The following is a 15,000-nucleotide window of genomic DNA, read 5'->3' on the forward strand; positions in this document are numbered from 1 at the left end:
CACACACACACAATACCACACACACACTCACAATACCACACCCACACACACAATACCACACACACACTATACCACACACACACACTATACCACACACACACACACACACACACACACACTATACCACGCACACACACACGCACACACACACTATACCACACACACACACACGCACACACACACTATACCACACACACACACACACACACACACACACACCACACACACACACACACACAGCTAGTTCATTGGGAATCTTAGCATTAATTCATGGCTAAATTAACCATAAGCAAACACACGTAGAGGCTGGGATGTATAGAGAAGACTTCCAGGCGAAGTTAGAGGAGAGGATTTTTGTAAAATGGATCTGAGATCAGGATTAGCCAGAGAGACAGCTGCTATAGTGACTTAACCAGAGCTCATCCCAAACACGGGAACTACAGTCTTGGGCAAGAAGCACTATGTACACAAGCCTGCAATGAGACTTACCCAGTGTGTGTGTGTGTGTGTGTGTGTGTGTGTGTGTGTGTGTGTGTGTGTGTGTGTGTGTGTGAGTGTGTGTGTGTGTGTGTGTGCCTTACCTTCATGGGGGTGTGGGAACCAGATCTGTGAGGGGGCGGCCGGGTGCCCTCCACCACGGTAGGGCGGAGAGGAGGGCGAGGTCGGATGTCCGGATGGATGAGAGGGAGGGGAGCCCAGACTGCTGGCCAGGAACGTCCCCATGAAGGAAGCTGAAGAGGTGGCCATCAGTCCAGAGCCTGCAGGACGGGGACAGTGAGGCGATGAGGGTCAGACACCGAGGAGAAGAACCATCACAGCAGTTTAACACAGGACACTGACTCACACAAAGACAGACAGACTGCATGCTTGATATTCCCTGATTCATGTCAACCAAGATTCATTACAGCCAGCTTCTGCAAATCCAGAGATGTGTCAAGACTAAAGCAGGTATCATCTGGAACACAAAGGGCTTAAGTAGCTATAGTCTTGGAGCAGGGCTCCTTCAGGCTCCCAAGATTTGTTACTGTTCATGCAACTACAAGGCGCGTCCAACTTTTTCTAAATTACACTTAAGTTAAGGCAAGATTTTTTGTAAAAAAAAAAAAAAAACTTCAGTTTCTGCTGCCTGATTCGCAGTGCCACAGTGGCAAAGACGTACAAAAGCGTGTGAATAAGAGATCGAGGGGAGAAAGAGTAGAAGACAAGAGATCAAGGGAGGAAGAGAACGAGCACATGCCTGGGAGATAAAAAGAGCAAGAAATGAGAGAGGAAGTGAGAAATAAAAGCAGAGAGGGAAAAGTGAAGGAAGAGAGAGAGAGAGAGAGAGAGAGAGAGAGAGAGAGAGAGAGAGAGAGAGAGAGAGAAGCAGAGAGAGAGAGAACTAGTGTGTGAGGGTCTCAGTGCAGTCTCCAAGACATGGTTCCCATGATAAAGTCCCTGTGATCATTCTGCTGTAGAGCTCATCCATGAGTGAGGACATCCCCACGCTCCCCCCCCTTGCCTCACAAAGGCATACACACACACACACACACACACACACACACACACACACACACACACACACACACACACACACACACACACACACACTACCAGCACTGTAGAGTATGAGAAGTGTGCAACACACTCTCATTAAAGTAAACTAGTAAATCACCACCTGAACACATCTTGTATTATGTGGTATCGTCTACGATGTCCTTTGGCACAGAATCCGATCACCACGGGCGAGAAGAGAACAGAGGACCTCCACAAGCCCAGTAAATGAGACGGAGGGAGACGAGATTGAGAAAGAGAAACAAAGGAAAAAGGGGAGGTGAGCCACGGGGGGTGGGGTGGGTGTGGGGGACCTGGGGGAGCGGCGGGAACAGCACCGAGGTCAGATGACAGGGAAAGACGTGAGCGGAGAGGAAGAAGGGGGGAGATAAGGAAGGGATGAAAGGAAAGGTGGAGGGTCTGCTCTCCTCCCCTGCAGCAGAGGAGTCCCGGGGGGGGGGGGGGGGGGGGGGGGGGGGGGGTGGGTGGAGAGAGAGCAGATTAGCTGCCCAACGGCCGAGTGCAACACCTGCCCACCTGCCCTGGGTGGAGGGCTGCATGTACACACGACCAAATCCACATGTATTATTAACACTGCTCACCACCACATGTTAAAAGTAGATGGAGGATGCCCACACCCACACACACACCCTCACACACACACACACACACACACACACACACACACTCACACACACACACACACACACACACACGCACACACACACACACACACACACACACACACACACACAGTGTAAAATACTCTCACATACACACTACAGCACCCAGTCAGGTTAGACCCCATTCAAACAAGCATACACATTAAACACATTCAATCATACATCCACATCATCAACACAAAACACTCTATTCTTCTAAATGCACAAGCACGCATACACTTATATTTCATACGCACAGTCACACACAGACACAGTCACACACGCGGACACACACACATCTATATTCCAAACGCTTAAATGCTGTACAAGCAAGAAGTGCAGGCAATGTGAAGGGAAGAAGAGGTGTATAATGAAAGAAAATCACAATATCCTGGGAGTGAAATGGGGTGTGACCAAACCTACAAAAATTACTGTATGTTTAATAGTTTTTTTCCCTTATAACTAACAATGAAATAGAGTGTAAATGTTAATGCTTAAATAAGTCAAATTAACGTTTATGCAAATGCACCAGATGCTATGCAAATGTTTGTGCTTTATTAAGCTTAAAATCTAATCTGATTTAGCAACAAGGTGTTCATTATAAATGATTTACACATGGTGTAGTGCAGTGTACAGAATAATTAAATTGGCCTTAAAAATAGAGAAACGTGTAGCTATAGGAGGGGAGAGACAGAGCGTGTGTAAAGCCCCTTGTGCTTAGCCCACACGGCTCGCATAAATTAATTTTACAAGATATACATCTTTTGGGTTCTTTGGAGAAATAAACTTAAGACTATAAGCAGGAGAGCCCAGGACGAATAGCTGGGTGTGTTGGACCGTCTGCCAGGGGAACCGGTGTTACTGCCGAGGTGAAACCGAGAGAGCTTCCATCTCCCAAACTGAAAAGGAGTTCATTAAAGCTGTGTGAGAAGCAGGAGACGACGGGCGAAGTTTAGAGGTGTGAAATTATCAAATCACCTCTCTCAAGATAACCAATAGGAAAGGCTGGTGCCAAAACCTCCAGCTGAATGCACAGCAGCTGGGGGAAAGAACAAGAAAAAGAGATGGAGAGAGAGAGAGAGAGAGAGAGAGAGAGAGAGAGAGAGAGAGAAAGGAAACTAGTGTAATTGCAGGTTTGGAGAGAGGCCTGCCGTTAGAGCCGGGGCCCACGTACGCTCTCCGGGATCAAAGCCGGCGGGACACCTCGTCTCCCGACACCCACTCCCTCACTCCACGGCTGCGGCGAGCGGCCGCGCTGCGGGCTGGAGACGGTCGCGGCGCTGATCCCAGAGCAGCTCCCGGCCCAAAACCACACCAAAAAGGAAGCGCATGGGGAAACCGCACGGCTGGGCTCAGATCAGGATAAAAGGGGGTCTTGTCCCTGCGGCAGGCGCGGCTCTCATCTGGACTCGGCGCGAGCCGGACGCGTCCACCGCAGGCTCCACTACGGCCGGCGGGCGGGTGGAATGAGAGACCTGGGCCCGTCTGTCCCGGTTCTGCAGGGTGGAGACCGGCGGCCGGCTGAAGGAAGAGAGCCATGGGACATTCTCTCCAGGGAGAGCAGCGGGACAGAGCAGCGGGACAGAGCAGCGGGACAGAGTAGCGGGACAGAGCTAGCTGTGGAGGGTCAGTCGAGCAGAACCCCCCCCCACCCCCCACCCCCGTGTGGGTCTCCACTCTGGCAGGCAGCGAGCGGCTCGGCGCCTGCCAACCTCGCCGCTCTCCAGCTACACACCCACCCTGCACGCCCCTCTCCGCACACCCTCCGCCAAGTCCCCTTTAATGAAACATTTCCTCTTGTTTGCTTTGCTTTATTGACTTTTTTCTCTCTCCCTTTCTCTCTCTTATTTCTCCTCATCTCCGGCGCGCCGGTGGGCCGGGCGTCAGCTCCGACGCCTGACATGATTGCCTAGACTGGGCCCCGCCCCCCTCTAATAAACCGACCCGCAGAAATTAAATGCCGCTGACACCAGAGAGGCAGCGGCTGAGGAGGAAGGAGGGAGACGAGGAGAAGCAGGATGGGTGAGGGGGACGGAAGGAGAGAGGGAGGGAGGGAGGGAGGGAGGGAAGGAGAGAGGGAGGGAGGGAGGGAGGGAGGGAGGCGAGCTACCCCCGCAGGCGTGCGAGTCTGTCCGTGGGCGGACCAGTATGACGTGGGCGGGGGCGTCTGGCGGCCCGACTGTGGGAAGCTCCAGCCGGGGCGGGCGGATCGAGGCCGAGGCCACGCGGCGTCCCTGGAGAGCGTGTTTATTGACGCGGTGGCGAGCGCAGCCGAGCGGAGCGAAGCCTCCGCCACCACGAGCGGAAATCAGGTCACGTGCATACTAATCACAGCCATCCCCGGCTCAGAGCGACATTAATCCAATTAAGGAATTAAAGGAAGGGATCCTAGAGTGGGGAACCCCCGAGTGCTCACGCCACACACACCAAGCCATTACGGCTGCGTGCGTGCTCGTACGCGCCCAGGCACGCATATGTGTGTGTGTGTGTGTGTGTGTGTTCAGCAGTTTCATCAAAGGAGAATCCCGTGCTACTGTGTTTCAGCGGCGAAGGCTTCTGTGAGGCGAGCGCGGGTGTCCAGGCAACGGCGGCGAGAGAGAGCGAGGCTGTCAGTGGGGAATGTTCCCGGCTCTGTCTGCTGTCCGCGGCGCTGGGATAAAGGCCAGCCGGACCCGGGCTGAAATGAAGTGCCATCCATCAGCACGTGGAGCAGGTTTGGGCCCTAATGAGTGCGTGTGTGTACATTAGGACAGGCCTCTCTCACTCCCTCGCCCCGCTCTCCCTCGCTCTCTCACTCCCTCGCCCCACTCTCCCTCGCTCTCTCACTCCCTCTCCCCACTCTCCCTCGCTCTCTCACTCCCTCAGAGGATGTTTACGTCTGCTAGACCGGAGCACTCGGCTCCTCGGAGAGGGAGAAACAACTGGAGCTGAATACAGGGAAGAGGAGAGCGGTGCGGGACTGGAGGAGAGTTGCGCAGGACTAGAGGAGAGCTGTGCAGGACTGGAGGAGAGCTGTGCGGGACTGGAGGAGAGCGGTGCGGGACTAGAGGAGAGCAGTGTGGGACTAGAGGAGAGTGGTGCGGGACTAGAGGAGAGCGGTGCGGGACGAGAGGAGAGCAGTGCGGGACTAGAGGAGAGTGGTGCGGGACTAGAGGAGAGCAGTGCGGGACTAGAGGAGAGTGGTGCGGGACTAGAGGAGAGCAGTGTGGGACTAGAGGAGAGTGGTGCGGGACTAGAGGAGAGCGGTGCGGGACTAGAGGAGAGCGGTGCGGGACTAGAGGAGAGTGGTGCGGGACTAGAGGAGAGTGGTGCGGGACTAGAGGAGAGCGGTGCGGGACTAGAGGAGAGTGGTGCGGGACTAGAGGAGAGTTGCGTGGGACTGGAGGAGAGTGGTGCGGGACTAGAGGAGAGCGGTGCGGGACTAGAGGAGAGTGGTGCGGGACTAGAGGAGAGCGGTGCGGGACTAGAGGAGAGCGGTGCGGGACTAGAGGAGAGCGGTGCGGGACTAGAGGAGAGCAGTGCGGGACTAGATGAGAGTGGTGCGGGACTAGAGGAGAGTTGCGTGGGACTGGAGGAGAGCGGTGCGGGACTAGAGGAGAGTGGTGCGGGGACTAGAGGAGGGCGGTGCGGGACTAGAGGAGAGTTGTGCGGGACTAGAGGAGAGCGGTGCGGGACTAGAGGAGAGTTGTGCAGGACTAGAGGAGAGTTGTGCGGGACTAGAGGAGAGTTGTGCGGGACTAGAGGAGAGCAGTGCGGGACTAGAGGAGAGTTGTGCGGGACTAGAGGAAAGCGGTGCGGGACTGGAGGAGAGCGGTGCGGGACGAGAGGAGAGCAGTGCGGGACTAGAGGAGAGTTGTGCGGGACTAGAGGAGAGCGGTGCGGGACTGGAGGAGAGTTGTGCGGGACTAGAGGAGAGTTGTGCGGGACTAGAGGAGAGCTGTGCAGGACTGGAGGAGAGCGGTGCGGGTCTAGAGGTGAGTGGTGCGGGACTAGAGGAGAGTTGTGCGGGACTAGAGGAGAGTGGTGCGGGACTAGAGGAGAGTTGTGCGGGTCTAGAGGAGAGTTGTGCGGGACTAGAGGAGAGTGGTGCGGGACGAGAGGAGAGTTGTGCGGGACTAGAGGAGAGCAGTGCGGGACTAGAGGAGAGCGGTGCGGGACTAGAGGAGAGCGGTGCGGGACTAGAGGAGAGCGGTGCGGGACTAGAGGAGAGCGGTGCGGGACTAGAGGAGAGTTGTGTGGGACTAGGGTTGCAGCGGTAACCGGTTTCACGGTATACCACGGTATTAAAATGCACGGTTATCATACCGTGTGCGTTTGCTTATTACCGGTAAAAAGCAAGCCAGCGGAGAAACTGACCCGCGCATGCGCAACTCCGCTCCGGTTCAGCTACTAAGCACACAGCAGTGAGAATGGCAGAAAGTGCATTAGACTTAACAAATTTTTTAACAAAAAAAAAAAGCTTAACTAAAATCAGCGGCGAAAATGACGTAATCGCGGTGGCTCCGCCGGTGAGCGCGGGTCTCGCGCGCTGTCGATTCGCGAGGTCGTGCACGTCTCGAATTTTGTAACTTTGCGCGCGTCGCGCCTCAGCGCAATGAACAAAGTCATGTTTGCAGGGTTCATACACCTTTATAAGGTGGAATTAAAGCACTTGTACGTAACTTTAAAGGTCCGTTTCAATATTTCCCAGCACCTTAAACTTAATTAAGTTAAATATTTATACATATACTCAAAATAATTCGCTTTTTATTAAATTATTTAATGGTTGTTTATTTTCAAAACGCCCAGTCTTAACGTCTTCACGTTCTCTCGTGTTTCGTCCTGGAATTACAAGAGGCTCGTATTTGTTAACGTAATACAAAAGAACTGTGCCGAGTCGCGCGCTACGGTCACTAGTGAAAGTGTAAATCCATAGATTTTTAAGGTCCTTGCTTTCACTGGATGTGAAAGATGCCATTAATTTACATGCGTTCATTTTCAAAATTTTACGTGCCTGTTTTTCATATGTTAAAACCAGACTCGGTGTGAAAGCCTTAAAATAGAAATCTCTATTGTGAGGGTCATGTCAGAAATAAATCCTCTCTTTCTGCAGTATCTGGTTATATTCTAACTTGGCAGTACAACGGACGGTTACAACAGTTGTTGATCAGACACTGACCCAGGTTGAGTTTATCAGATATTAAATAATTTAAACTTAAATAATTGTACTGAAATCCATGATTTAGGTTTATCTAATTTTGCAGTATTTATTTAAACATGTGTACAGCTTATTTTTTTAAAGGAGACATTTTGTATACAATAGTTCCAGGTTTCTACAATAAATAGTTAATTGAACAAAAAAAAACTTGTAATTTCTTTAAGGGTCAGTGTATCTTTTAATAATATACAAACTAACTGTGATACCGTGATAACCGTGATACCGCGGTATTTTCTGAGACGGTTATCATACCGTGAAAATCTCATACCGTTGCAACCCTATGTGGGACTAGAGGAGAGTTGTGCGGGACTACAGGAGAGCAGTGCGGGACTAGAGGAGAGTTGTGCGGGACTAGAGGAGAGTTGTGCGGGACTAGAGGAGAGCGGTGCGGGACTGGAGGAGAGCGGTGCGGGTCTAGAGGTGAGCGGTGCGGGACTAGAGGGGAGTTGGGCGGGACTAGAGGAGAGTTGTGCGGGACTGGACTGCACAGAAGCCTGAAAAGACGAGAGCTTCCTGGAGCGAGTGTAAAACACGCACACACCCACACACACACGAGCGCGGGGGTCGTATCACACTATATGTGTGCAGGTGTCCAGAAGGGGCGTGATACTCTTAACAGAATAATTGTCACAGCTATGTGTGTGTTGCATAGATAAACAGATAGATACAGACAGACAGTTTATACAGCTGATTTCCACACTTTCACATAACTCCAGTGCCGTCAACCCCAAAACACGTGCAAAACTCCAAAAGCAGAAAACCCCAATATTTTTCTTCACCACAGCCATAATAAATAGCATTTGCAAAAAAAAAAAAAAAAAACAGATCCATTTATGGAAGGCCAGAACTGGCTTCTCTCACTGCTGTTTGCTCGGTGTCTCCACACTGTGACTCAGTGAAAACGCCTCATTTTGGATCTCACCACACAAGAGGATATTTTTGCAGTTCCACTTTTTTTTCTTTCTTTTTTTCCTTTTTTGCAGATCACCTCTGCATATGACTCTAAACTAACATGGAAAGCTATTTAGGGTAATCCAAAGTAAAAGTGACATTAGTCATTAATCACACAGCACTGTCAACACACAAAATGGCAGAAGAAAAAAAAGGATTAAGTTGAAATTGAAATAGCATGTGTAGCGCCACACACTCTAGAAATACCACTGAAGATAATGCCAAAATAAATGACTTTGGAAAGGTAATGACTTTGGATAGGTACTATCTTTAATGTACCAAGAAAATTAGAGATTAGCAAGCATACTGAAAACAGATGACAAACTACAGCCTACAGCATAGAGCTTATGCAACAAGGCATTACATGCAACAAGGCATTACAAACAACAAGGCATTACATGCCACAAGGAGCTGAACTACCCCCATCTTTATTTTGTTCCGTTACAGTGGAGATGAACACTGTAAGAATGAAAATGAAAGATGTGTGCTTTTTGCATATTCTACAAAAGCATACAAATAGCCTTGAATAGCTCGTATATGAGAAACTCCCAAAATCTCTTTCATGTATATCTCTTTCATGTGCGTGTTTTTAGTGTGTGTGTGTGTGTGTGTGTGTGTGTGTGTGTGTGTGTGTGTGTGTGTGTGTGTGTGTGTGTGTGTGTGTGTGTGTGTGTGTGTGTGGGTGTGTGTGTGTGTGTGTGTGTTCATCACAGGATCAACGAGGATCATGGAGTCTCTGGAAAGTCAGGACTGTGGAGACTTGTAAATGTGCATTAAATAACTGGGATTCACACACCCACGTGGGATGATCCCCCTACGGGAGACTCCAGAGAGGACGTCCAGCGGAGACTCAGTTCAGAGCAGCGGAGGCGGAGAGACGGAGCGAGAGCAGAATGAAGGAGAGAAACAAAAGGCAGAGAGCGAGAGTTCTGCTTCAGTACCTCCATCGCTGCTCGACCCGGACGCCCCTGGCAGAGAGACAGCGTGGCAATCACAGCCTCGTTTTGCTGGACAGCATGAAAGAAAGTGGAGACCGCAAACCTACTGGTAGAAGCACCTCCACCAACCTCCAATCCCCCCTCCAGAGACCACGTCAGCCCCTCTGTCTGTCTCTACCGGGCAGTTACCGTATCCCTGCAACACTGTCCAGTTTAAGTAAGAGCAATTGCAATTTTAACCAGGCGATCTTAACTGACATTTATAGTGATTCACAAATCACTATGTTTGTGAAATAGAGAGAGAGAGAGAGAGAGAGAGAGAGAGAAAGAGCAAAGAAGTGAGAATGCATAGCAGAGCGTTCACACAACAGCAATGATAAACAGACACCCGCACAACACACGTCCTGTTTCCCGCGGCATCGCCAAGCTCAAGGCGTCATGCTTAAATGTTTGAATCAGCCCCCCGCATGATTGAAACACTCCATTCAGTCTTCATCAAGGCTCTCAAATCACTCTGTCCTGAGAGCAAACATGGCCAATGGGAGTGGGGAGAGGACGGGGAGGGGGGTGTGTGGGTGGGAGGGGTGGGGGTGGGGTGTTTGGGCGGAGGACCGGGGGGGGGGAGGTGTGTTTGTGGGAGAGGACGGGAGGGGGTGGATTGCCAGACAGACAGCCTACACAATACCCATCGTTTTACGAGATCACACAAATGCTGCTGTCTGGGCCATGACTGGGTTCACTGGCAGGACAGCAGTCTCACACACTCACACACACACACACACACACACACACACACACACACACACACACACACACACACACACACACACACACACACACACTCTGCTCTGTGTTGAGGAAGTGAGTTTGTCTTATAATGATGGCACAGGCAGGGAAAGGGTCCTATCAATGAAAGAAAGCCTGAGAGAATTCAAGGTGTGTGGGCCCAGACCGTAGAGAAGTAGGCTACCGAGAGGAGACCTCCATAAACTCTCCCTCGAAGTATCTGCCTGACATACTAATCCTCACTCCCTCATACATCTGTACATTACCACTGTCATTTACTCACACATACCCAACCGGAACATGAAATCCACTTTCTGCACGCCCTCTCCTTTACAAATGAAAAGGATCAAATGCATTAGACTCCTTACATCTACTGGGGCAAACTACACTGCCACTGAGGACCGCAGATCTTGGAAAACCTGCCCAAGACACACATTCCCACATATCTGGGGAAGGAGCAATACGCCCGCGTTCTCTCATCAGCAGTTCTCCAACCCCGAGTGGCCAGCTCTATTAGCTCACCAAACAGACCTACTGCTATTTATTTTCTTTCTTTTTTTGACACTCCACCTTATTAAATGGGCCCTCCTCCCTATCCGTCCCCCTACAGTCCCTCTGCTGTTAAAAATGCTGCAGTGTGCCGCGCTCCGGTGCTCTCGCTAAACTCACAGTCGGTCTCTCCCGCACAAGCGCTCGCAGACATATGGATGCTGTCAGCCCGATGCGGCTAGGCTAATTACATGCAACAAGCAAAGCTGCCATTTGTTCCAAACAGGGAATGATTCAATTGTCTGCTACGAGCATTTGTTTCCATGTTAATCGGCTCGTTGTCATGAGAGCACTTTGGCTGCGGGGGCCGACATCTTTTCGTGGTTTTCCGACACTTTTTTGCTGCTGTACAGTGCTCAGCGTCAGGGGGTGGGGAGACGGTGATCAGAAGCTGAGTGATTGGTCGTGGCCGTTCTCTAAGTGACAACTTTAATTGGGCCGCTTAACAAACGCAATCATTAGCTGATACCTCGTGCAGGCTAGCAGGGTTAGCAAGAAGGAACATGCAATCTTCTCTTTTCTCTCACTTTCTCCACTTATATCCAGAGGAATGTCCAGACATAAGACTGTGGGCCTTAGGTGCACCAGATATACTTTGGTTAATGTGACTGAATGGGTGTTGGTGAGACTTAACCATAAAAGACCTGCTAACAAAAGTGGCAGTCCCAGTGTATGAATGCTGGTGGAAAGACGTGAACAAGCTCCCCCCCCCCCCAACCCCTCTTTCTAACCCCCACCCCAGTCCCTATACCTCCCACCCTCTCCATCCTCTCAGCATTCTCCCACTCCGCTCTGAGCTGCTTGTTTTGATTCCCATTCCATTTTCCATTGGCACTGGACAGAGAAAATCATATTCCTGCTCCCACTGGGCTCATGCAGTTGCACTGATATGGAAAATTATTTCAGAGGCAGCCTGAACCATAAACGTTATTTTTGTTTTCGTTTTTTCTCTCTCTCTCTCTCTCTCTCTCTCTCTCTCTCTCTCTCTCTCTCTCTCTCTCTCTCTCTCTCTCTCTCTCTCTCTCTCTCTCCCTCTCACCCCTCCTTTTTTTTTCCCTTTTCGCTCCCTCTCGCCGACTCTTTTCGCGCTCTGTGGGGAGGATTTATTCGAGGCCTTGAGAGAGCGCTCCGTGTGGGAGACTTGGCCTGTCTGTCGGATCCACGCGCACTGAAAAGCGAGAAGCCCATTTAGCGCGTACAATGGCCCGAACACACCTGAATGACACACGCTAGACGCCTTCGGTGCGGCCCATTCGACTGCCGTTCCCCATTCAGCTCGTCCATAATGTACAGCTGGGCTCACGGTGCTTCTCTTTGACAGATTATGTTTTATATCATCTGGAGTGAATAAGCAGCGGCGTAGAGTTTGACCCATTGTAAAGGGAGAGCACGCGGTGACTCCAGAGCAGCCCGGGCGGGGAAGGCCAGCCCTTGGCCCTGGACCCAGCCCAGGGAAGAAAGCGGCACTATTTCATGGGTGGAAATTCACAGAGCAACGAGTGTGACTGGAAAACGCGAGCAGTGAGAGCACCGTTCCTGTAATAGATGACTAATAGCCCCGGTCGTGCTACTGCAGGTTGGGATATGTGTGTGTTGGCTAAGGGGAGTTAGCTTCACCGCATATGAACGGCAGCCGTCTGTCCCATTTTCTGTCTGTTCTGTTCAGTCCTGTTCTATCTTCCCACACATGCTCATGGGGAAAAAATACAGGCATTTTTAGAAGAATTCCATATAAGTTGTTACATAGACACTTTGCCCACAAATCAAAATATGTTAGGGAAGCGGTAAGTATAAAATCAATCTTATTTATAAAGCCCATTTAAAACAGTTACTGACCAAACTGGTGCTTAAAGTCAACACTATCATGCTACATGCATGATAACAACATACAACACACAGCTCCTAAAGAATCAGGCATACTGACCACACACTGTACCTAAAGATACTTTAACGTTTACGTATGAGTGTGTGTTATAACTCAACTTTAAAGGCAGCAACTGGGGGAGCACAGCTAACGCCACTAGTTCAGTGCTATCAGTTGACCGTGGATACGTAACTGCAAAGTCAGCTTTGAACTTCAGCCAAGACCATGGAATAGGGAAAAGTGACTGATCTAAAGACCTCCGAGCTCCAGGCGCTGAGTGAGGTCGGAGTATGTCAGCAGTAAAGGAAGGGGCTTTTCCAATAAGAGCTTTAAAACCAGATACAAACTTCGAATTGGATCTGGTGATGGACAGGAAGCCACTGCAGAGACCTTTGTGACTTGAACTGATCCCTTTTCATGATGCCAGTGAACAGCCTAGTACCTGTATTTGGGACTAAATGAGCTAAGGAAGACCTACATGCAGAGACAGTGTATTATATAAACTATAATCTAAGTGTTATGTGTTATGTGGCAGAGGCATGAACGACCATTTCCAAAATCTTGAAAAGAAAGAAAAGACTTAATTTGAAATCTTTATTTGATGTTACTTAATGTAACAGAGTAGATAAAAGCTACTTTTGACAACATAATTGATTTGTTTGTCACATCTTAGGTCAAGAAAAAAAAAAACACACCAAGATTCTTTAACATGCTGTGACCATACTCCAAGGTTTTTCCGTGATTTTGGAAGTGCCAAAATAAAAACATCTGAGAAGAGCTGAGTGGACAGTGTGGTTGGAGAAAGGGCAGGGGCACTGGACCAGACCAAGGACTCCAGTCTCAGACTCCTCTAAGTGCTACACACACACACACACACACACACACACACACACACACACACACACACACACACAGCAGCTGCACAGATTCAAACAGAAAGAGGTCAGTCTGCTCTCACTCAGTTTTGCGATGCCTCTCTCTCTCTCTCTCTCTCTCTCTCTCTCTCTCTCTCTCTCTCTCTCTCTCTCTCTCTCTCTCTCTCCCTTCCTCTCTCTCACTCATACACATTCACACTCACACATGTACACATGCACATGTCTGGCACACAAGACTAAATTCTCCCAAAAGTACAACATGTTTCGAGAGCAAGGACACACACTGCCTGGGCAAACATGGAGACAGAGTAAAGATAAAGGAAGAAGGATGAGAGCACGTGATAGAGGGAGCGTAGATAAACGCCTGCCATGTGTCTCCATGCTGGCAAACGCCAATCTTAGGATTAGCTTTATCCTTGGGCCAAACTACGGCCTGAGCACTGGGCGTATCCTTGCACGCTGCTTATCGCTGCTTCTCTTCCCTCATTCTCGGTCCTATAATTTCCTGTCTCCACCGTTCCCTCCACCATGCCCCGTGGTTTTCAAAAGTCTCTTCACCCGTCAACCACGCAGCACCAGATCCCATGCATGTGTTGCGTGAGACGTTCACGCATGTGTGGGGACGTTCACGCATGTGTGGCTTGAGACGTTCACGCATGTGTGGGGACGTTCACACATGTGTGACGTGAGACGTCTCAGCGCCGGCACATTCCGACTGCTGACCTGCCCTTTTAAGGACATGCACAGGCTTCCACATTTCATTAGCACTCCACTGAAACACATTACCTGTACTGGAAGTCTCACACACACACATACACACACCCACCTTGAGGTGACTCACAACCCAGAAAAATGGGCGGGCCAGACAAAGGTATGTACATGAAACCACGGACAGAAATATGATGACTTGCAGGCAGAGAGTGATTTGTAGATTGCATACACAAATGTTCAGTCCAAGATGTGGTCCACAGCCATATCCCATAAGTCCTTGAGCAGATGTGTGTTTCCCAGGCCTCCCCTGCTTGACCCTGAACCACGTCATCACTCCAGTGGCCCGTCCGCAGCTCCAGAGGCACCGTAGAGCCCACACAACACTGAGAGCTCAGTGAGAACTCCCTCCTACTCCTGACTCACTGTCCTCCGGAACCTTCTGCAGATTGGCTATGAGCAGACGTGGCTTGGTCCAGGGTCAGACTAGGGTGAAAGAGTCCAGAAGCCTGGGGTAAGTGTTTCCTGAAGAAAGACTTATACGCAAAAAAATGGAACAAGACTCCCACACAACACAACCCTTGTAAGTATACTATGTGGAGGTAGTGGAGGTAAAACAGACATGATGGGATGGGGCCATGGAAACACTTCCACAGTTACCTAATTGCCCAAGAACCTTAAACCTCTGTGTCCTAATAAAACAGTCACAACCTTTTCAAATCCTGTAAAGATGCAGTATTGGTCCTACCAGTGATACACATCCTTCATAATCACATATCTAGACATGCCGATGTCTCAGCCAACTTCAAAGCACATCTCCATCAATTCCAAGCAGACAGCAAACACAACTCTGTCTCGTGTTTGGTATGAAGGCCCTAACACTCCCATTCAGACGTCGGTTGCCCGTCCGTGTGTGAGGAGAAGCAGAACAGAGCGC

At 50.1% G+C, this 15,000-nt stretch overlaps 1 protein-coding gene across 1 annotated transcript in view; it reads right to left on the reverse strand.

Annotated features, from left to right (window-relative positions):
• Positions 1 to 15,000, reverse strand: part of bahcc1b (BAH domain and coiled-coil containing 1b) — an 84,382-nt gene that overhangs the window by 44,269 nt on the left and 25,113 nt on the right. Inside the window, 1 exon segment of the mRNA XM_076999488.1 lies at positions 582 to 758. Within this exon segment, the coding sequence (XP_076855603.1) occupies positions 582 to 758 (177 nt within the window).

The sequence above is a fragment of the Brachyhypopomus gauderio genome, chromosome 3 (assembly GCF_052324685.1).
Source record: "Brachyhypopomus gauderio isolate BG-103 chromosome 3, BGAUD_0.2, whole genome shotgun sequence".
NCBI lineage: Eukaryota > Metazoa > Chordata > Actinopteri > Gymnotiformes > Hypopomidae > Brachyhypopomus > Brachyhypopomus gauderio.